This window comes from Tachysurus fulvidraco, chromosome 14 (assembly GCF_022655615.1).
Source record: "Tachysurus fulvidraco isolate hzauxx_2018 chromosome 14, HZAU_PFXX_2.0, whole genome shotgun sequence".
NCBI classification, from domain to species: domain Eukaryota; kingdom Metazoa; phylum Chordata; class Actinopteri; order Siluriformes; family Bagridae; genus Tachysurus; species Tachysurus fulvidraco.
The window spans coordinates 822,851-844,940 of NC_062531.1; the positions used below are offsets into that span (position 1 = coordinate 822,851).

Genomic DNA, 22,090 nt, shown 5'->3' on the forward strand with positions numbered 1-22,090 from the left:
CAAGTTGGATTAAATTAGTATGATGGCTATAAATCATATTATGCTTTGTGTGTGAGCTTAATAAAATCCCGAGAGTCTAAGCTTTCAAACACTATAACATTTAACCGTGTATTTAATGTTTAAACCTAGTGGTCGCGTGCCTTGGACAGCACTGCGGTCACATATGTTGTTGTTTCTGCCAACTTTTTGTTGTTTTCAACTATCAGTGTAGTTTTTATCATTTTTTATTTCACTTTAAACTAATGTCCTTTTAAGAGCAGCAACGGCTCTTTTAAGATCCACCCATTAATTCAAATTAAGCGCATTTTTTCTTTGTCTCCTCACATTATATATTTATTTTTTAAACATATGACACGTATATCACAAAGAATGATAAGAATGACTTTAATATAATAAAGCTTGGGTATTGTTAGACGCGCCATTCTTCACATTAGTGAATTAATACATAAAACCACAAAGGCTTCCTCGTGTTCCTGGATGGCTTAGTGGATAGCGAAGCCGTTTAGCATGCAGACATTCGGGGTTCGAATGCACCCTCGGACAGTTTTTTTTTTCTAAAACTTTATAATAAAGGTTCATTAGTTGACATTAGTTACCACATTACTTAACATGAACTAATAATGAACTGCACTTCTACACCATTTATTCATTTTGTTCATGTTAATTTCAACATTTACTAATACATTATTAACCCCGTGTTAACGTTACTTAATATACTGTGAACTAACATGAACAAAGAATAAACTTTATTTTAACAAAGATTACTAAATACAATAATTTATTGCTCATGGTTAGTAAATGTTAGTTAATACATTACATTTGAACTAATGATCCTTATTGTAACGTGATTATATTTTTTCCCAGTAAAATCACTGATTGATGCTTTAGTTCAAGATCTTCATGGCGCTTGTTTCAGGAAAAGATAAATGGATTTTCAGGTGTGCTCTTTTGTTGCAGGTGAGAAACTAGTCTGCAAATATAACCATAGTAACTGTGCAGCCAAACCCTAGCAACTATGTAGTGCACCTTACGAACCATATTGCAATATAAAGAAGCCATATCTCAGTTACACAACATAAAACACTCAGCACGATGAGGGGAACTGACGTCACGTGTAGCCCCGCCCCCAAAATAAGCGAAATCAAAAATTTAGCACAACATGGACATGTCATATATCAAAACACTCAGCACGATGAGGGGAACCGACGTGCAAACACATTCACATTTTCTTTAGGAAATGTACCGTTCTAGTTTAGATTTTGTAGCCCTACCTTAGGATGATGCATTTGGGGATTTATGCTACACATTTTTCTGCTTTGCAACCAGGTGCGGAAACCAGGAAACAAAATACAGTTGAATGCATATCTTTGTACACCCTTAACCTGTTATGATAAATCCTGCTAATTAGATTAGACAAGTATGTCATTTAGCCTATCAGTTAGCCTTAGACAATAAAGAGTGATAAAGATAATAATTACATCAGATGTGCAAACAGTCTAGACCCAACCGTAAGATTAAATTCTCACACAGATTCTCACACAGATTAGATTACTCACACAATTTCTACATGGCTGCTAATAAACTGTTGATTAGCTTTTGCTAAAACTCGTCCACTAATAAAAACACACACCTTTACTGTATTTAGTAACTGACATGTTTATGTTCGACTTGTGCTGTCAGCGGTCATTAATATTCAGTACTCAGTTACAGCAGTCTATCATTCCTTTCCTGACTAATTCTTCTATGAATAAATAGTCAAAGTTTCTTCAACTTCCGTTCAGACATGTCCATGTCCTGTCCATCACTCATACACACGATCGTACACAACCTCGCTCCTGCACACAGCACAGCTGCCTGTAGGGAGTGGACGTTAGCATGGGTCATTTCTTAATAAGTGACTGTTATGTGCTTGAGTGGCTTTTATGGATCTGCTGGAATTCACCTGACATGGTGATTCATGGGGCTGGTGGTGGTAGCGTCATTTTTAGAGTTACTCTTGTCCAATCCCCTCTTTACTCCTCTCCAGTCAGAGTCGTGCTTGTTCTGTACAGTTCATTAAAAGTTAGATGCTCTTATGTCCCTTAAAACTCATTAATCTGCTTTATCTGATAACCAACGAGAACATTGGACCTAAAGCAGAAAACAACTTTAAGGGCAGAAGATGAAATGGGTTTTATTGAAGGGAATGCATGGAGAAGAGGCATAGCTCAAGGCAGGGAAACCACACAGACCAGTCACTGTGACACAATCACTAAAGCTGTTCCACATAATGCACTTCCTGTTAATACAGCGCTTTCAGTTCAGTTCCATTTTATCTGTATCACACTTTTAACAGTGGACATGGTCTCAAAGCAGGTTTAGAGAAATAGAAAAACATGGAATTACAATGTAAAAGTTTAACATCTATCCCTGTTGATCGGGTCTATGTTGATGGTGGTGTGGAAAAACTCCTTGAGGTGATATGAGGAGGAAACCTTGAGAGGAACCAGACTCAGGAGTGAACACTGGACAGTAACGAACATCTTCAGTGTCTCAGCATTGCTTCAGTGTTTAAGTTCATCTTGGTTCTGTAGAACTGCGGCTGTGACAAAAGTTCTGAGCTGAGCTGAACACTTTGCTGTCATGAGCTCAAACACCACACATTCCTAACAGAGGAGAGGTTTTGTGAGGACCACGTCAGTAATTATTTAAAAGAATTACGCTGTATTTAACAGGAGGATTAAGAAACGTTCAGAAAATATGTAACGTCTTAAAACAGACAAAAGCACTTGTGTAAATCCTGATGACGTTCTGAACATTATTCAAATGTGTGTGTAATGTGAAGGATGTGTAAGCACTTTATTTTAGTGTGTAGATGATGAAATCCAGCAAGCGGAGAACTTCCTGTGCAGAAGTTCACTGGCCATCAACCGTCATTGAGACTAAACACCATATAAATTCCTGTCATCAGTTAGTAAGAACTAATACAGCAGTTTAGTACAGTAGCACTACAGGACCTGTATGTAGGTGTGTGTGTGTGTGTGTGTGTGTGTGTGTGTGTGTGTGTGTGTGTGTGTGTGTGTGTAGCAGTTTGTAGCAATGACTGTGTCCACATTTCCAACTTCACAATCACTGTTAAGCTTGTTGAGGACCATGCTGTTGTTCGCCTGATCTCTGATTAAAGCCTGGAGAACTAGTGCCAGGAAAACAGCCTCCTCCTGAACATCAGCAGCACAAAGAAGTTGATCGTGGACTTCAGCTTGAAACAGGAGAGGAGATAGTGTCTGCCCAGGAGAACCTCAGTGGAGAAAGTGGACAATTGGTGACCAAGGTCCCTCAGCATCTTTACCACCTCACACACTTTACATTGCTCTTTCAGGAGATCCAGAGCATCCTGCTAGGAAGCATCACAGCCTGGATTGGGAACAGGACCATGCAGGACCGAAGGCTCTCCAGCTGTCGGTTCCTCTGAGTTCAAGGCCAGGAAGATAGAGAAGGACCTTAAGCTTCTAAACTCTGACACTTGTCCCTGATGTGGTCAGAGAAGTGCTACAGCTCCATGAATTCAAACACAGAGAATGAGGAGAAACTTCGTACTCCTGCAGAACATTTCAACGAAATTCTATTCAGTTTTATTTGTTTTGCACTTTTAACAGTGGACATTGTTTCAACACACACCCAGCATCCCTTTCCTGTTCACTTTGTTTTCATCTGCACTTTATTTCAAATGCACTCGTTATAAAAGCTCCGTTTTTATGGAGTCAGTAAAAGCATTTCACTGCGTCACACTGTGCACAGTAGTGTGTATGAGCAAAGGTTAAAACAGAAAAAACAATTTTTGAATGTACACAGAACACCTCACACTAAACACCCAGAGTGTATAATCAGAAAGTACCTTCATGATAAAAGAACAATAATAAAATTACACAAGATGCCACAAGACAGGGGCAAAGAAGTAAACATTATCACCACATGACATGAGGACAGCTTCATGACCTACAGCATTACACAAAGCTGGAGGAAAAACCCCAAATCAGCTGAAAGGCCCAGCGAGCTGTACTGAGTTTAATATATGATAATATAAGAACACAAAACCTCATGTTCACCATAACACACAGCAAACTCAATTAGCTTAACAGTTTAAATTTTAAGATTCAGTTCCTCAAACCACTTTTACCACAGAGCTGCTGCTGAGTTCTGGATTCTGATTGGTGGTCAGATGTTGATTAATTCTCTCTAACAGCAGCTCTGACTGTAGAGGAGTTTGCAGTTTCTCAGTAAAACAAACAAGCTGCATTATTATTATTATTATTATTATTATTATTATTATTATTATTATTATTATTATTATTATAAGAACTGCATCTTTTGTTTATTTTTTGCTTTAAATATTTATTACATTTACAGCATTTTGCAGACGCCGTTAGTCAGAGCGACTTACATTTTTAGCTCATTTATACAGACGAGCAATTGAGGGTTAAGGGCCTTGCTCAGGGGCCCAGCATGGGCAGATTGGTGACCAAGGGATTCACGACTCATGACCTTCGATGAGTAGTCCAACACCTTAACCCCCAGACTCCCACATTCCATAATCACTTCATCTTCCGTTTTATTTTTTATTTTCATTGTTTAAGTTGAGTTTGCCTGTGTGCAATTGGCTGGTTATAAAATCATCTAAATTGAAAGCTTCTCACTGTATGTCACCCAGTCACCCCTCTCACCCCCAGTCTTTCCCAGTCCTCCCAGATTTTCACAAATCTGTCCTCCCAGTCCTCTGTTTAAAGCTTGAAAAGCCCAGAATTCTCATTCCCTTCTGTTCTCTTTGAACAATTCAAATCTTCTCTATGGATTTCATGCCACATAAGATAAATCTGAAGTGGGAGGAACCTGTGGACCAGGAGAACCTCATGGTAGTAGCATGGATTGTATGCCTCATGTTGACCCGAGGGAACGTTAAGGCCGAATGTCCTCACTCCTATATGATGTCTGGGTTGAAGTCCAGCCTTTTCCAGACACATTCCCATGTAAACATCATCAATGGGAAGCAGGGGGATGGAGTGAGACATGTTGTAGATAACTCTGGAAGTGAATTTTGACAGCAGGAAGCCACCACCACCACAGTAGGGAGGATATCTTTCTGATTCTTGGACTTGTACGGGGATGTAGTATTTACTGCCTGGGTGCCGCATCGGCCTGGCATGTTGGATCAAGTGGCCAATAAAAAGATGTTTGCTTCCATCATTATCATCTAAGCCCTTGAGATACTGCACCATATTGTCTGTGTTGGCAAAAATGTCATCATCTCCATTGAGGAGAAAGTGCACATCTGGGCAAAACCTCTCCATCCACTCCAGGAATAAGACCTGCTTCAGTGTGAGGTTGTAAAAGGTATCATCAAAGTCCCACTGCAGAATGTCCTGGTACTCGCGGTTCTCCAGCTCCAGGAGTTTATTCAGTCTGTCCTTCTCATAACCGTCTCCTGTGGTTCCAGATATGAACACGGTGCGGATCCACACACCGCTATGAAGCCGCTCCAAAGCCCACGTTTTACGCAGAACCTCACGCCGATCGTAGTTGGGTGGAGAACTCTTAATGACCAAAAGTAGGAAAACATCTGCGGAGTTCTTTGGTCCGCCGCACTTCCCAGGATTGTTGAGGAGCATGGGGAAATGGCGACAGTGCTGGTAAAACAGGAAGTCTTGGATATTCTTAGGTAAAGTTGAGAAGTCATGAATCTTGGAGGCAGATGAGTTTAGCGTACACTTGGGGACTGAGTTTAGGAACATGTCCGGCCATGTCTCTGGTTCAGGTTTCTGCTTTCTCAAGACTTTGTCTTGTCTTTTGGTTTGTGATTTCTTGCCCTCGAGGTGTATTTGCAGTATTACTAACAAACACAGAGTGGCCGTGATGAACAGTGACACCACCTCCAGCTTCCCGGTACATCTCCTGTGTCCTGCAAAAATCAAATCAAATAAAAATTACAATTTTATTCAGAGGATAAAAACAAAACCTAGAATATATTTGAATATTTCACTTATTGTAATAATAATAACAATAACAATAATAATAATAATAATAATAATAATAATAATAATAATAACTATATTATTTCCTTTCCAGTAAGCACTCTCTGAAAAATGAAAAGTGATATTATATTTATTGCAATCTGCTTTATATACAGTATGTTAAATAATAAAGGATCCAATACTGAGTCAGTGATGCGGGGATAAAACAGACCCAAATGCAGGATAGCATTACAATAAAACAATTACATTACAATTTATTCAATAAAAAGCACAAAACAGAAACCAAGACATGACAACGTCACAACAGGAGACAGCAGGAGACAACAACAGAGGCTCAACTAAATACTAATCACAGAACGGTACATTTCCCAAAGAAAATGTGAATGTTCTTGCACGTGGCAAGTTCCCCTCATCGTACTGAGTGTTTTGATATATGACATGTCCATGTTGTGCTAAATTTTTGATTTCGATAATTTTGGGGGCGGGGCTACATGTGACGTGTGCTTCCGTACTGGGAATTCCGGAATTCCAATCGCTTATAAAAGTCATAGCACACCTCTCCTCAATGAGCCGGTCGATTTGACACCTTGAGAGTGTGCTTTACATCTACAGAGAGAATAAAAGAGTTTTAAGAATTCCCCATTCAAGTCTATGGGGGAAAAAACCCCTTTGAGCTTCCGTACCTTGTTATATGAATCAGTGGAACAGGGCATGCAATTCATTTTCAAGGTGTCCATTTATGTGAGGTCACAATCTTTCATCTGAAAATAATAATAATGTGCTTTGCAAACACATTAACTATGAAATGAAACTGGAAGCTAACCAATTCTAACAACTGTGAAATATAGCAACAAGCTTTAAAGACCTTTACTAGATCTTTACTTCCAACGTTGTGTTATCTGACAGATTCACTGGTATCTGCTGCCCTCTGTTGGATGTTATCACATCTACAGAGAGAATAAAAGAGTTTTAAGAATTCCCCCATTCATGTCTATGTTGAAAAAACACCCTTTTCAGGTTTGATGTCACATGTTCATGTTGTGCAAAATTTTTTATTTCGCTAATTTTGGGGGCGGGGCTACACGTGACATCAGTTCCCCTCATTGTGCTGAGTGTTTTGATATATGACATGTCCATGTTGAGCTAAATTTTTGATTTCGCTTATTTAAGGGCTACACGTGACATCAGTTCCCCTCATCGTGCTGTGTTTTGATATATGACATGTCCACACAGAACACTCCTGACACACTTCTGTCATACACAACACTCCGGACACTCTTCTGTGTCACACACACAACACTCCTGACACTCTGCTGTCACACACAGAACACTCCTGACACTCTTCTGTCACACACACACAACACTCCTGACACTCTTCTGTCACATACACACAACACTCCTGACACTCTTCTGTCACACACACACAACACTCCTGACACTCTGCTGTCACACACAGAACACTCCTGACACTCTTCTGTCACACACACACAACACTCCTGACACTCTTCTGTCACATACACACAACACTCCTGACACTCTTCTGTCACACACACACAACACTCCTGACACTCTTCTGTCACACACACACAACACTCCTGACACTCTTCTGTCACACACACAACACTCCTGACACTCTTCTGTCACACACACACAACACTCCTGACACTCTTCTCACACACACACACACACACACACACACACACACACACACACACACACACACACACAACACTCTTCTGTCACACACACACAACACTCCTGAGACTCATCTGTTGCACACACACATCTCTACTGACACTACTAGCCACAGCTCGCAACCTTGGGGTAACCATGGACAATCAACTGTCCTTTTCCTCTCATGTCCCTAATGTGACTCGCTCATGTCGGTTTCTTCTCTACAACATTAGAAGGATTTGGTCATTTTACCCACACAGACTGCTCAGGTACTTGTTCAGTCTCTTGTCATTTCTAGACTGGATTACTGCAATGCACTGCTGGCAGGTCTACATATGAACGCAATCTGTCCTCTGTAAATGATCCAAAATGCAGCTGCATGGTTTGTTTTCAACCTGCCAAAGTTCTCGCATACCACCCACCTGCTGCGATCCCTCCACTGGCTTCCGGTAGCTGCACGCATCCGATTCAAAACACTGATGCTGGCCTACAAAGCCAAAAATGGACCAGCTCCCTCTTACCTCAAAGCCCTCATCATTCCTCGCACTGCACCCCGCAACCTCCGATCTACCAGCACTGCTCGACTGGTTCCACCATCTCTCAGGGTAAGAGGCAAGTATACTACAAGACTCTTCTCTGTTCTGGCACCAAGGTGGTAGAACAAACTTCCCCTAGAGGTCCGGACAGCTGAGTCACTGGCTATTTTCAAGCGGCGGTTTAAGACCTACTTATTCAGGAAACACTTCAACTAGCACTTCTTTCCTTATCTTTTGCAAAAAAAAAAAAAACCTTTGACACTTTTTCATTGTAACTTTAAACAAATGTTTTAAACTCATGGTATCTTAAGTATGTAACCTAGTGAGCAGCATTAATGTATTCAGTGTTAGAGATTTAAGCACTTATGTACGTCGCTCTGGATAAGGGGTCTGTCACATGCTGTAAATGTAAATGTAAATGTATGACACTCTTCTGTCATACACAACACTCCTGAAGCTCTTCTGTCACACACAACACTCCGGGCACTCTTCTGTCACACACACACAACACTCCTGACACACTTCTGTCTCACACAACACTCCTGACACTCTTTTGTCACACACACACAACACTCCTGACACTCTTCTGTCACACACACAACACTCCAGACACTCTTCTGTCTCACACAACACTCCTGACACTCTTTTGTCACACACACACAACACTCCTGACACACTTCTGTCACACACAACACTCCGGGCACTCTTCTGTCACACACACACAACACTCCTGACACACTTCTGTCTCACACAACACTCCTGACACTCTTTTGTCACACACACACAACACTCCTGACACTCTTCTGTCACACACACAACACTCTTCTGTCTCACACAACACTCCTGACACTCTTCTGTCACACACACAACACTCTTCTGTCTCACACAACACTCCTGACACTCTTTTGTCACATACACACGACACTCCTGACACTTTTCTGTCACTCACACACCTGACACTCTTCTGTCACTCACACACCTGACACTCTTCTGTCACTCACACTCCTGAAGCTCTTCTGTCATACACACAACACTCCTGACACTTGTCTGTGATACACAACACTCCTGACTTCTGTCTCACACAACAGTCCTGACACTCTTCTGTCACACACACACAACACTCCTGACACACTTCTGTCTCACACAACAGTCCTGACACACTTCTGTCTCACACAACACTCCTGACACTCTTCTGTCACACACACACAACACACCTGACACTCTTCTGTCACACCCAGCACTCCTGACACTCTTCTGTCACACACACACAACACTCCTGACACTCTTCTGTCACACACACACACAACACTCCTGACACTCTTCTGTCACACACACACACACAACACTCCTGACACTCTTCTGTCACACACACACAACACTCCTGACACTCTTCTGTCACACACACACAACACTCCTGACACTCTTCTGTCACACACAAAACTCCTGACACTCTTCTGTCATACACAACACTCCTGTTTTTTTGCGAAGTCTTTTTATTGCAAACAAAGTCATATAACAATACAGAATAACGTTTTACATGGAAAAGGAGTAAAGTAAAAAAAAATTGCAACAATAACAATAATAGGAAGGAAATAAATAAAAAAAAGAAAAAACTAAGCACCCACCACCCGCCCACCCCAGGTCCTGGACCCTTTTTTTTATTATTATCGAATACAAGTCATTACAATACAACTCACAAAAGGAAAGAAAACCTAATCCTTCAAAACCTTAAGGCCTAAGGAATATGAAATAAACGGTTGCCATTTATTAAAAAACCTGGAGGAATTACCTCTTTTCTCAGGTTTAATGAAAAACGCTGTACCTTTTATCCATTGTGAGTGAGATAGTGGGACAGAGGACTTCCACTGAAGAAGGTGGCCTCTGGCCAACGATGATGTAAAACTAATAACTTTTTTTTGCACACAGTTTAACTGAGATGCTTCACCTGGATGTCCAAATATAGCAATCCATGGACAGGGTTGCAAATGTACTCCCAGAATAGTGGACATCGTACTGAAATAACCCGACCAATAATTATATAGTGGTCAGGTGACATTGTGAGTTGGAGCATCTGTCACATTTGTCCTCGACATCCGGGTAAATTTGAGACAATCTAAATGCACCCTGTAAATGAACTTAAACTGTATAAGTGTTAGACGAACACATGAGACATGACTAAAGCCAATCACAACGCTATCCCACCACGAGTCCCCAAGCTGAAGTCCCAGTTCGCCCTCCCAAGCAGCCTTTGTTTTAGAGGTAGTTTGGTCACAGAAATCCAGAATACGTTTATAAAATCTCAGACAGCACCCTTTCCTTGTGATTTATATGTAAGCAATCCTTCCCATTGTTGGGGAGGTGGCGCTGAGGGAAAGCCAGGAAAACATTTTTGAACAAAATGCCTTACTTGAACATATCTAAAGAGGTGGCTGGCAGGTAGCCTATACAATGTCGACAAATTAGCAAAACTGTTAAAAATTCCTTCCGAGTATAAGTCAAGAAAACAGTGTACACCTTTTCTATACCACACTGAGAAAAATGAATCCAGACACGAAGGGGGGAAAAAGATGATTGTTACATAACGGACCTAAAGGAGAAGCAGTTACAAACTTGAAACATTTCCTAAATTGATACCAGATTTTTAGAGTATTAAACACAACAGAATTTTTAACATATAAGGAAATTTTAATTGGAAGAGAAGAGTATATAAGAGCAGATATAGAGGATGAGGAAGAACATGACTGGGCTTCTAACTTACACCATGCTAAATGAGGTGACTCCACCCAGCACCGTATCTTATGGATGTGTGCTGCCCAGTAATAAACCTGAAAATTTGGCAGTGCCAGACCACGCTAGACTTACATCTCTGGAGTAATGACTTACGCACCCTGGGACATAAACCAGACCAAATGAAAGCATTAATCATTTTATCTAATGAGTCAAAGAAATGTTTAGGTAAGAACAATGGGATTGTTAGAAATAGAAAAAGAAATTTAGGCAGAACATTAATTTTTATAGCATTAATCTTCCCAATCAGAGACAAAGGCAGACTATTCCATCTCTGAAGGTCAGACTTCATTTTAGTTACGAGTGGAGTAAAGTTTGCAGAAAAAAGACCTGAGAATTTACGTGTCACATTAATACCAAGATATCTAAATCCAGCAGGACTGATTTTGAAGGGCATGTCCAGATGCTTAAGTTGCAAGGTAATTGTGTTGATTGGATAACATTCACTCTTCTGAAAATTTAATTTATATCCAGAGAAGGAGCTGAATGTATCAAGAGTGGAGAAGATATCAGGCAGACCAGATACAGGATCAGTCACATAAAGCAACAAATCATCTGCATACAATGATAGTCTGTATTCGATGCCGTTCCTAGTGACGCCTTTAAATAAAGTAGAGGATCGTAATGAAATGGCCAATGGTTCAATGGCTAAGGCAAATAAAGATGGAGAGAGAGGGCAGCCCTGACGTGTCCCATGTTTTAATGGGAACGCACATTGTTTGTTTGAATGCTGGCTTGAGGTGATGTATAAAAGAAATTCCACCCAACTAATAAATTTACTACCAAAACCAAATTTTTTTAATACACAAATAAATACTCCCACTCTACCCTATCAAATGCTTTTTCGGCATCCATTGAAATCACATTCTCAGGTACCATCTCAGAATGTACTGTATGAATAATATTTAAAAGAGTGCGAGTGTTAAAAAATAAATGACGAACCTTAATAAAACCGTTTTGCTCCTCAGAAATAACGCTGGGCATCACTCTCTCCAGGCGCAGAGCTATAGTTTTTGCCAGAACTTTTACATCAGCATTTAACAAAGATAGAGGCCTGTAGGAACCACATAAAGATGGATCTTTCTCACTCTTCAAAAGAAGAGCTATCAAAGCTTGGGTCATAGTAGTTGGGAGCAAACCAATTTCCAAGGATTCATTAAACACTGACAAAAGTAGAGGTGCTAATTTATTAACAAATTTCTTGAAGAACTCAATAGGATACCCATCAGGTCCTGGGGCTTTATTGGACTGCATCGCTTTAATCGAGAATTTTATTTCTTCAAGGGAGAGGGGGGCATCTAATTCTCATACATAGTCAGAATCAATGGTAGGGTTTTCAAGGTTGTCCAAAAGCTGATTCATAATAGCAGTATCAGCCGGAAATTCAGATTCATACAGAGAGGTATAAAAAGATTTGAACGTGGCATTAATTTCTACTGGGTCTGTAACAATTACATTAACATTATTATTAATTTTAGGTATCAAACTTGAGGCAGATTGACGTTTCAGTCAGTGAGCCAATAGTTGATTCGCTTTATTCCCATGTTCATAGTAAGTGCCACGTGTCTGCAATAATAATCAATCTACTTCCCCAGTGGAAATAAGATCAAATTCTCTCTTAAGATTAAGACGTTTCTTAAACAGTTCTGGGTAGGAATTGGATGCGCACTCTTGGTCAAGGATACCAATAGCAGAAATGAGTTCTGTAAGACTGGCCTTATGTTTTTTATTATAATAAGTGGAATATGAAATAATCTGCCGTTCTGATTGAAAAGGAGAAACTCATCAATAGAATTAGACAGAAATTTAAAAAATTTGTTGTCTGCCAACAATAGAATATTAAATCTCCTAAGGGGGGAGTAGATCTCTGTGTGGACTGCTGAATATCCAGAAATAGTGGTGCATGATCTGATATTAAAATACTTGAGTAATCAACAGCAGCAATAGACGAATTCAAGCTGTTATCTATGAAAAAATAATCTATTCATGAGTATGACTGGTGAACCTGAGAGAAAAGGGAGAATTATTTAATTAAAGGATTACAAACTCTCCAAGGGTCAACCAACCCATTCTGATTCATAAAGTCAGAAAAGGATTTTGACATAGCTGACTGATATATTGGTCGTGAACTAGATCTATCTAGCACTGGATCAAGTACGCAATTTAAATCACCTCCAAAAATCAACAAATGAGAATTTAAATGAGGTATGTTACTAAGTAATCTGTTGGAGAATTCAACATCATCAAAGTTGGGTGCATAGACATTTACCAGCAGCACATTTGTTTGCATTAACATGCCTACAACCAGAAGATATCTGCCATTTTTATCAGCAATAACATCAGTAGGTAGAAACTGAATATTTTTACTGATTAAAATAGCAACTCCTCTTGATTTAGAGTTAAAGTTAGAGTGAAAGACATGCCCTATCCAAGAAGCCAGAAGCCTATGATGATCTTTAGATTTGAGATGAGTTTCTTGCAAAAACACTATGTCGGAATTAAACCTTTTCAAATAGCTAAAAACTTTACCACGTTTAAATGGGCTACTCATGCCACGTATATTCCAGCTAGTGAAACGAACAGATGGGCCTACACCAGGATTACTGGAATTCGACTTAACAGTACTCATTCAAGTGCACATGAATACTACCAAATGGCCAGGAACTCCCCCCAACCCCCAACACACACACATACCCCCCCCACACACACACAGACCCATGAACATATACACACTCCGAAGACAAAGAAAGAAGAGAAAAAAAAGAAATAGAAGAAAAAAAGAAAAAAGTCCCAAAAAGGGAGACAACTATACAAAAACAAGAGAGAAAAAACAGGAAAAAACACACACCGATATTACCGTATTACTACAGAATAAAACACTACCCAATGTTCATCGTTTTTACATATTTCTTGGACTCTTCTGCAGAGGCAAAGTCTTTTTCCACACCTTTATATGTAATCCACAGACGAGCCGGGAAAAAAAGACCATAACGAACCCCTTCCAGGCCACGCAGTTGCCTCCTGACCTCATTAAATGCAGCCCGATCCCGGGCCACCTTGGCCGTATGGTCGGGGAAAACGAACATATTTATTTCACCCACAGCATCTTGTCGTCTCTCTCTGGCACGCCGTAGAACATTCTCACAGTCGCTATAATGGTGAAACCTGGCAATAACTGTGCGCGGTCGCTCACCTTGTTTGGGCTTCGGCTGAGAGGTTCTATGTGCTCAGTCAACAGCGGTGTTTTATCCAAGCTAAAAGCTTCCATAAACAGTGCAGAAACAACCGTAGTGTTAACGACGGTATCCTAAGGAATCCCGACTATCCTAATATTATTCTGTCGCGACCGAGATTTGAGGTCCTCACACTTGTTTTGCAGCAAAACAAACTTCACGGTTAAATGTGCGAGTTTGTTTTTAAGCTCAGCTACATCATCAGTACAGAGACAATCCCCCATTTCTCCCACTGTACCTCTGAGTGCGGCCAACTCTGCATCTGAGGCGGCCTTGTCGTTCACCAGCTGTGTTTTTACTGATTGTAGGTCAGCTCAAATTGTGGACAAATCATCACCCAGTGCCGCTCAAAGTTCAGTTTTAAAAATCTCAGCGATGTCTTGCTTTAACGAGATTATCAGTTCTCGCTTCAGGGACTCCGCATCAATTACCTGAGCGACTTCCCTGGGAGAGGTGGAGCTGCGGGGTGAAGATGGAGCCCCAGGGAGTAGCAGGCCTCAGATGTTGGGCCATGGTGGCACGAGTTTTAGATGATTTTCCAGCCATAATAATACGTCCAAGTGTTGAAAAAACTCTAACAAAGTATCCTAGGGGTAAATATATCAAAAAGGTAATCTAAATTGCGATATAAAATAACAATTACCATAAACTCTGCAGGAGTCTCAAATCGCACGTCTTACTCCGTTAGCTGCTCAACAGCGCCCCATACACAACACTACTTACACTCTTCTGTCACACACACAACTCTCCTGACACTCTTCTGTCACACACACAACACTCCCTCTCGTTCATACACATTTATTCTGTCTTACTACCACTGACTTTCATTCTTCTTCTTTCCAGAACAGACCTCCACCTTTCCATGTGTTCTAAAACACTTCTCCTCCATTCATCAGGAATCTTCTCTCTCTCTAAAATCCTGCTGAACAATCTAGATACAAACTGCACTGTAGTCTCTCATTGACCCCTCCTCAGGTGTCATCTGGACTAACAGCCTTTCCACTCTTGATTCTCCTCAGATCCTTCCTCACCTCATCCTATTCGTCTCTTCCTCCAGTCTTTCCCTGTCATTTTCCTCACAAATCAGCTCTTCAAAATACTCCTTCCATCTTCTCTGCACACTGTCCTCACCTGTCAGAACCTTCCCATCTCTATCTCTGTCTCCCTAATCTGTACAAGTCCTCCTCACCTTCCTCATGTCTAACCCTGTGTACAACTCATCGTATGCTTTCTGCTTTGTCTTCATCACGTCCCTCTTCACTCTCTCTGTGATTCCTTGTAATCATTTCTACTTTCTTCAGTCCTTTCTACAACTCACTTCTTTTTAGCCTCTTCCTCTGAATGTTGTCCTGTGTTTCCTCATTCCACCACCAAATACAGCTCACAGTATACTCATTTATCTCAACTCTAACATTTCCAAGTATGTTCTGTGTATTTATTTGTGATCTCCAGGAAATGTGTATAAAGGCACAGATTGGTGACACAGTGTAGAGAGAAAGCAGTAAAATGGAGATTTCATTGCTTACCGAAAATCCTCTGCAGCACCACCATTTTGACCTGAAACAGTTTCAGACCTTGTGTTAATACAGAGAGCGAAACAGACACAGACATAACGTTCACTTTATTTCTTACTTCTTTACACAAAGCTGGGGGGAAAATACACAAAACATGTTACCTGAGTGTCTGTGCACTGAAACATAAAGCTTTCAGACTCAGAAACCAGAAAGCTGACAGCCAAATTACAGAAGGTGTGTGTGTATGTGTGTGTGTGTGCGCGTGTGTGTGCACGTGTGTGTGTGCGCGTGTGTGTGTGTGTAGCATTTGATCTGTTTCAGCCTGATGTGTCTGAACTTCACATTTGTTTTAAATACAAACATCCCCCACCCCCCACCCCCCAGTTCAGGTACACCTATTCCCAGTTGTAAGAGGTGAGCATTAAGTACAGCAAGACAGAAGAAAGACATGAAGACACCTTCATACAGTTCTGTTACACAGGAATCTCATAAAACTTCGTCACAGAAGAATGTTAAACGTTACGTTTTACACAACACAACACACACTGACTAGAAAATCACTTTAACTCTGGACTTGTACAGCACAGTGCCACTTTATACACTATTTACACACCATACTGTATCTGGACACTTTAAGGACAATCTTTAAAATCCATACACACTTATCTATATGTATATTTATGCATATGTATATACAATATGTCTCCTCCTATTTTCATATTTTATATCATTTTTGATATAGTTTTCTTATATAGTTTATACATTTTAATTTATCTATCTCTTTTTTCTTTTTTTTATCCTAAATTGTATCACTTTTTATTCTTATACCAAACAGATGCATAAAGCATTTCACTGAAAATTTGAGTGAAGTGTAGATAACCAAATCAACATACCACAGCATCACCTCGTCTAACTGGGTCCACACACACGCTTACACACACACACGCTTACACACACACACGCTCACGCACACACACGCTCACGCACACTCACTTACACACACGATCACACACACTCACGCACACACACTTACACATACACGCCGCTCATTACTAACATATCTAATAAAATACAATTTCTTAAATGAGGGAATTAAAATAAGGATTAACAGGAATGCACTATTTAAATATTATTAATATTCTTAATTTAATTGAATAATAAATGAATATTAAATATTTAGAGTTTTTTCCCTCGCACTAACACCATAACCATAAATGGAAAAGAATGAAATCTTAATTACTTGAATAATGTCTTCTGTGTCTTCTGTTCATTATTCCTTTACATTTCAGTCTTTTGACTCTAAAGTGTGATCGAATTTAAATTTATTTATAAATTTGATAGAAATTTATAAAGGACTGAAAATCAGACATCAAACTCAAACTCTACTTTTATGATTACTGTTCATTTCTACACCACATGAAAAGCTGAAGCAATTGAACACACACACACACAAACACACAATAAATAAAAAAGATTTACCTGTAATATAAGCTCAACAAGCTGGATAATGAAAAAGGTTAAGAATAGAAAGTATCAGCCATCAGGATGTGTGTGTGTGTGTGTGTGTGTGTGTGTGTGTGTGTGTGCTCTGAACACAGAAGTTCATTTCAGCATTACCAGTTTAAACACTTGTTAATAACCTATAAGCCCTCCCCTGAGAGGAAGATACAGAGAGAGAGAGCGAGAGAGAGAGAGGGATAGAAAAGGGGGGGGGGATAAGTGTGCACTTAGAAATAGTGAAACCCACAGAGCGCATAGAGGTACATTTTCCTTTTAGCCACCCAGAAACACCCCCCCCCCCCCAGACACACAATGACTCAATGACACTGCTGTGCCTCGTCATGAGGCACATCAAGACCCAGTTACCACCCTCACTGGACCCCCTACAGTTCGCGTATCGTACAAACCGCTCCACAGACGATGCCATTGCCACGGCCCTTCATTTAGCCCTCACCCACCTGGACAATAAAGACACTTATGTATAAAGGTTGTTCATAGACTTTAGTTCAGCTGGGACTGAACACGTCTCTCTGCAACTGGATCTTGGACTTCCTGACTAGGAGACCTCAGTCAGTCTGGATCGGGAACAGCATCTCCAGCACCACCACACTGAACACTGGAGCCCCTCAGGGCTGCGTGCTCAGTCCACTGCTGTTCACTGCTGACTCACGACTGTGCAGCAATACACAGATCGAACCATATCATCAAGTTTGCCGATGACACGACTGTGGTGGGTCTCATCAGCAAGAACAACGAGTCAGCGTACAGAGAGGAGGTGCAACACGTAACTACCTGGTGTAGAACCAACAACCTGTCTCTGAATGTTGATAAAACTTAAAAGGGTTAGGGTTAACCCTATCCCCACACACCCCTCACACACACACACACACACACAAACACACTTCACCCCACACACCCCTCACACACACACACACACACTCTTCACCCCACACACCCCTTACACACACAGTCCTGCACTGTCTTTTGTCAGCACTGCCTTTTGTTTTGCACTGTCTTCTTGTCCTGTGTCCCACACTGTGTACACCAGGTTGTAAAGATACACTTTATGTGGCTATGACTAATTTACTTTAGTTCTTACCTCTGTGTTGTTCTATGTTGTTCAAACACACCATTATCAGGGGTTCTTCCTGTTTGAAGGACAACAGAGATGGATTTCATGTGAACAGAGCAGTACAGAGACGGACTAGACTTGGGGTTGGAGTAAGACAAGGAGGAAGAGGAAGATGAGGAATCTCTGATAAAACTGCAGTAAAAGCTGCACCAGATCCCAAAGGGAGCAGTGACATGGACTTTATGTCCACAGGTTGATTTACACTCTGAAGTCCTGCTGTTTTGTGTAGCTCTGTGTCTGTATGGAGCAGAGTCTGGTTTTATTTCACGGTGAACTGCATCATATATATATATATATATATGCACACACACACACACACACACACACAATATACATATATACACACCTGCACACGCACACACACACACACACAATACATATATATATATATATATATATATACACATATGTGTATATATATATATATATATATATATATATATATATATATATATACACACACTCAACATGACAATATAGAGCTCTTGACTCGACAACATATGTAAAAATAACGTGGACAAACACACAAATTCCTGCAAGTGTTGAGTTTTTCAGTCAGAATGTTTATTGATATGTAACTATAACTAGAAGCATCGTGACATCACACTGCTAACAGCTCCAGGAAGTACAGAGTGTGACCGATGGCTGAAGTTAGAACAGACTGAGTCGAAATATACCCAACACCTACAAAACACACACACACACACCCACACACAATGACTGAATGACTATTGTCCCATCGCACTCACACCCATAGTTATGAAGTGCTTCAAGAAGCTCGTCATGAGGCACATCAAGACCCAGTTACCACCCTCACTGGACCCCCTACAGTTTGCGTATCGTACAAACCGCTCCACAGACGATGCCATTGCCACAGCCCTTCATTTAGCCCTCACCCACCTGGACAATAAAGACATATACTAATGCTGTTCATAGACTTTAGTTCAGCATTCAATACAATCATCCCTCAGCACCTGATTGGGAAGCTGAGCCTGCTGGGACTAAACACCTCCCTCTGCAACTGGATCCTGGACTTCCTGACTAGGAGACCTCAGTCAGTCCGGATCGGGAACAGCATCTCCAGCACCACCACACTGAACACTGGAGCCCCTCAGGGCTGTGTGCTCAGTCCACTGCTGTTCACATTGTTGACTCACGACTGTGCAGCAATGAACAGATCGAACCATATCATCAAGTTTGTCGATGACACGACCGTGGTGGGTCTCATCAGCAAGAACAACGAGGCAGCATACAGAGAGGAGGTGCAACACGTAACTACCTGGTGTAGAACCAACAACCTGTCTCTGATTGTTGATAAAACTAAAAAGGGTTAGGGTTAGGGTTAAGGTTAGGGTTATAAAACTGTGCGTAGGATCCCTACTAAAAGTTTACGTGCGCCCAAAAGCCAAAAATGGCGTACACCAAAAAATATTCCGATTTATAAAACCGTGCGTACGCACACCTGTAAGCAATGTTCCCTTTATAAATCACAGATCACCCGCAGATGTGCATACGTGAACCAGCCTCATATCCCACCCTGTACACGCCCATTTTTACACGCCCATTGCACGCTTCACAACTGAGCTGGCACAAGAGTGGACCTCGTTATAATGAGTTTCCTCTGCACTCTGTGGGTTTAAAAATGGAGTGAGAAATTTAATTTGGGAAACCAGACATTGCTGCAAATTGCATTTAAATTTCGGCCTGTTCTCGCACAGTGCAGTGGAACCTGATGTATCGACTACCCATATTAAGTAAACCATTCTAAACGAAAGATATTATGGCACTCAGGGACGGCTGTGATACACCAGACCTATAGGGTGAGATGATAGATTCCAATACAATCATTTCATTTACAAAAAGTTCTTAGAGACAAAGTTGAGGATTACTTATAGTTTTTTTATATAAATAATTTACCTGTGTGTCAATTTCTGCTGGAAACAGCCGGTTGCCAAGAACCCCAGAGTGGTGAGGACCAGTGCCAGCAGTGCCATCATGAAGCATTACATACCCTGGTCACCGGGGGATTTATATGTTTCTAGCAATTAGACAGATTGTTAACACCTTGACAAAATCACAGAATTAATTTGTGGGCGAAAATTTAAGAAGAAAATGTTATAGTGAACACATGCTTCTTCATGAAGGTTTTGTAATGAACACCGTAATAGTTAGGACCGATGATGAGGAGCGATTGTGCTTCATGATGTATTTGCTGACTTGGACATTTTATGATATAAGTACATTAAGGAAAATATTTTGTTTTTACACTGTGTTCTGTAGTTCTCTAATAAAAGGGTATTTCATGCTATTCTGTATCACATGTAGTCGCACCATCTCCTCCTGCGTTCCCGTTGTGGACAATGTGACTGTAAGGCAACGCTGATTTTTTATTTTTTTTTTAAATTCATTTTGAATTACGTTTGGATTTTACTAGATGTATGTAGCCTAAAACAATCGGCACAAATAACACTGTTGGATTTAATCTTCATGATAATGTGGATATAACGTATGAAATGGGGTGAAAATTAAATGTCATTAATTCTTATAATCGTTCTTCTCTCATTTATTTTCTACAATCTAACTTCAGTTCACGACATCACCATCTGTGTCGCCAATTCCCATTGTCTCCAGAATGTGCGTACGCATGGCTCAAAGTTTGCTTAAAGGTGCGCACCTTCTCCCGTCAAATTAGTTTTTTAGAGATCACAACGTTTGCATGGGCAAACACACACATCCCTACAAGTGTCAAGTTTTTCAGTCAGAATGTTTATTGATATGTAACTATAACTAGAAGCACCGTGACATCACACTGCTAACTGCTCCAGGAAGTACAGAGTGTGACCGAAGGCTGAAGTTAGAACAGACTGATTCGAAATATACCCAACACCTACAAAACACACACACACCCACACACACCTACTCTGGTCATCACAATATTATTATTGAATTATTAAAAAATACATAATAAATAAAGACAGTTTATTGCTCACACTTTTTGACTTGTAGAGAAGTCACGAGTTCCTTTTCATATCAGCGAGATGATCTGAAGGAACCACAAATAAATTAAACATTTTAATTTCTCAACTAATGAATACAACTACAGCATTAACATAAATACAAAGACATTCACAGCCATCATCAGTGTGACACACACACAAACATAACACACCCTCATACAAACACACAGATGCACATGCAAACACACACAGACACACACTTGTGCATCCACACCCAAACACGCACACACACACTTGTGCACCCCCATGCACGCACAATCTCTCTTTTCGCTTCAGACAGAAACAGGGGCCATGATTTCCTGAAAAAACAACAACTCTGAATGTCTAATTTTATTGTTTATGCCATTTACAGACTGAAGAAATACACGTGGCATTTTAAACACAATTCGTGTTTTATAGTCAGGACTTAATAAATAACAAAATGTTAAATAAATAAATATATAATCACAATATCAGGTAAATAATTCTCCCTCCCTCTTTCCCCATCTGTAAGCAGCCTGTGTGTAATGTTTTATTAGTTTTATTACTTTGTCTTCATGTGTCTCGGGGTCTCCTGCTGCTACGAGTGGATCCTGTGACTCCTTCATCGTGGATTCTCCGGGGAACTGAGAGAGAGATGAGAAGGTTCCAGTTCTCCGGTAGTGAAACAGAGCAGCAAAAAGAACACAGGAGAAAACTAGAGAGGAATAAAA

General features: G+C 40.5%; 2 protein-coding genes across 6 annotated transcripts in view; both read right to left on the reverse strand.

Annotated features, from left to right (window-relative positions):
* LOC113642636 (very low-density lipoprotein receptor-like) overlaps positions 1-22,090 on the reverse strand; it is a 109,975-nt gene that overhangs the window by 17,193 nt on the left and 70,692 nt on the right. The window lies entirely within an intron of this gene.
* The window catches only part of LOC113642620 (N-acetyllactosaminide beta-1,3-N-acetylglucosaminyltransferase 3-like), a 48,976-nt gene continuing 31,417 nt past the window's right edge, over positions 4,532-22,090 (reverse strand). Inside the window, exons 1-3 of one of the 3 annotated variants that reach the window (XM_047800441.1) lie at positions 17,229-17,332; positions 15,762-15,792; positions 4,532-5,932 (exon numbers count right to left, since the gene is read on the reverse strand). In XM_047800441.1, coding sequence (XP_047656397.1) covers positions 4,758-5,932; positions 15,762-15,786 — 1,200 coding nt within the window. In that variant the 5' untranslated portion in view covers positions 15,787-15,792; positions 17,229-17,332 and the 3' untranslated portion in view covers positions 4,532-4,757. Of the gene's footprint in view, positions 5,933-15,761; positions 16,007-17,228; positions 17,333-22,090 lie in introns of those variants that run through there. The other 2 variants (XM_047800440.1, XM_047800442.1) reach the window with 2 other exon arrangements.